At 57.6% G+C, this 205-nt stretch overlaps 1 protein-coding gene across 1 annotated transcript in view; it reads left to right on the top strand.

Moving 5' to 3' along the window:
• The window catches only part of CACNG3 (calcium channel, voltage-dependent, gamma subunit 3), a gene marked incomplete at both ends in the record, with an annotated part of 4,381 nt that extends 4,179 nt beyond the window's left edge, over nt 1–202 (top strand). The window contains one exon of the mRNA XM_008946113.1: nt 2–202. Within this exon, the coding sequence (XP_008944361.1) occupies nt 2–202 (201 nt within the window). The remainder of the gene's footprint in view (nt 1) is intronic.
• Between the last annotated feature and the right edge of the window lie 3 nt (nt 203–205).

Genomic DNA, 205 nt, shown 5'->3' with positions numbered 1-205 from the left:
GTCGCCCGTCAGCAAGGCCTTCAGCACCATCCCCTCCACCGACATCTCCATGTTCACCCTCTCCAGGGATCCCTCCAAGATCACCATGGGGACGCTGCTCAACTCGGAGCGGGACCACGGTTTTTTACAGGTCCATAACTCTATCCCCAAAGAGTTCAAGGAGTCTTTGCACAACAACCCGGCCAACAGACGAACCACGCCGGTG

This window comes from Merops nubicus, unplaced genomic scaffold (genome assembly GCF_000691845.1).
Source record: "Merops nubicus isolate BGI_N331 unplaced genomic scaffold, ASM69184v1 scaffold25448, whole genome shotgun sequence".
Taxonomy (NCBI): domain Eukaryota; kingdom Metazoa; phylum Chordata; class Aves; order Coraciiformes; family Meropidae; genus Merops; species Merops nubicus.
The sequence above is the reverse complement of the archived record's forward strand: the minus strand, read 5'-3'. Positions and strand labels throughout refer to the sequence as shown.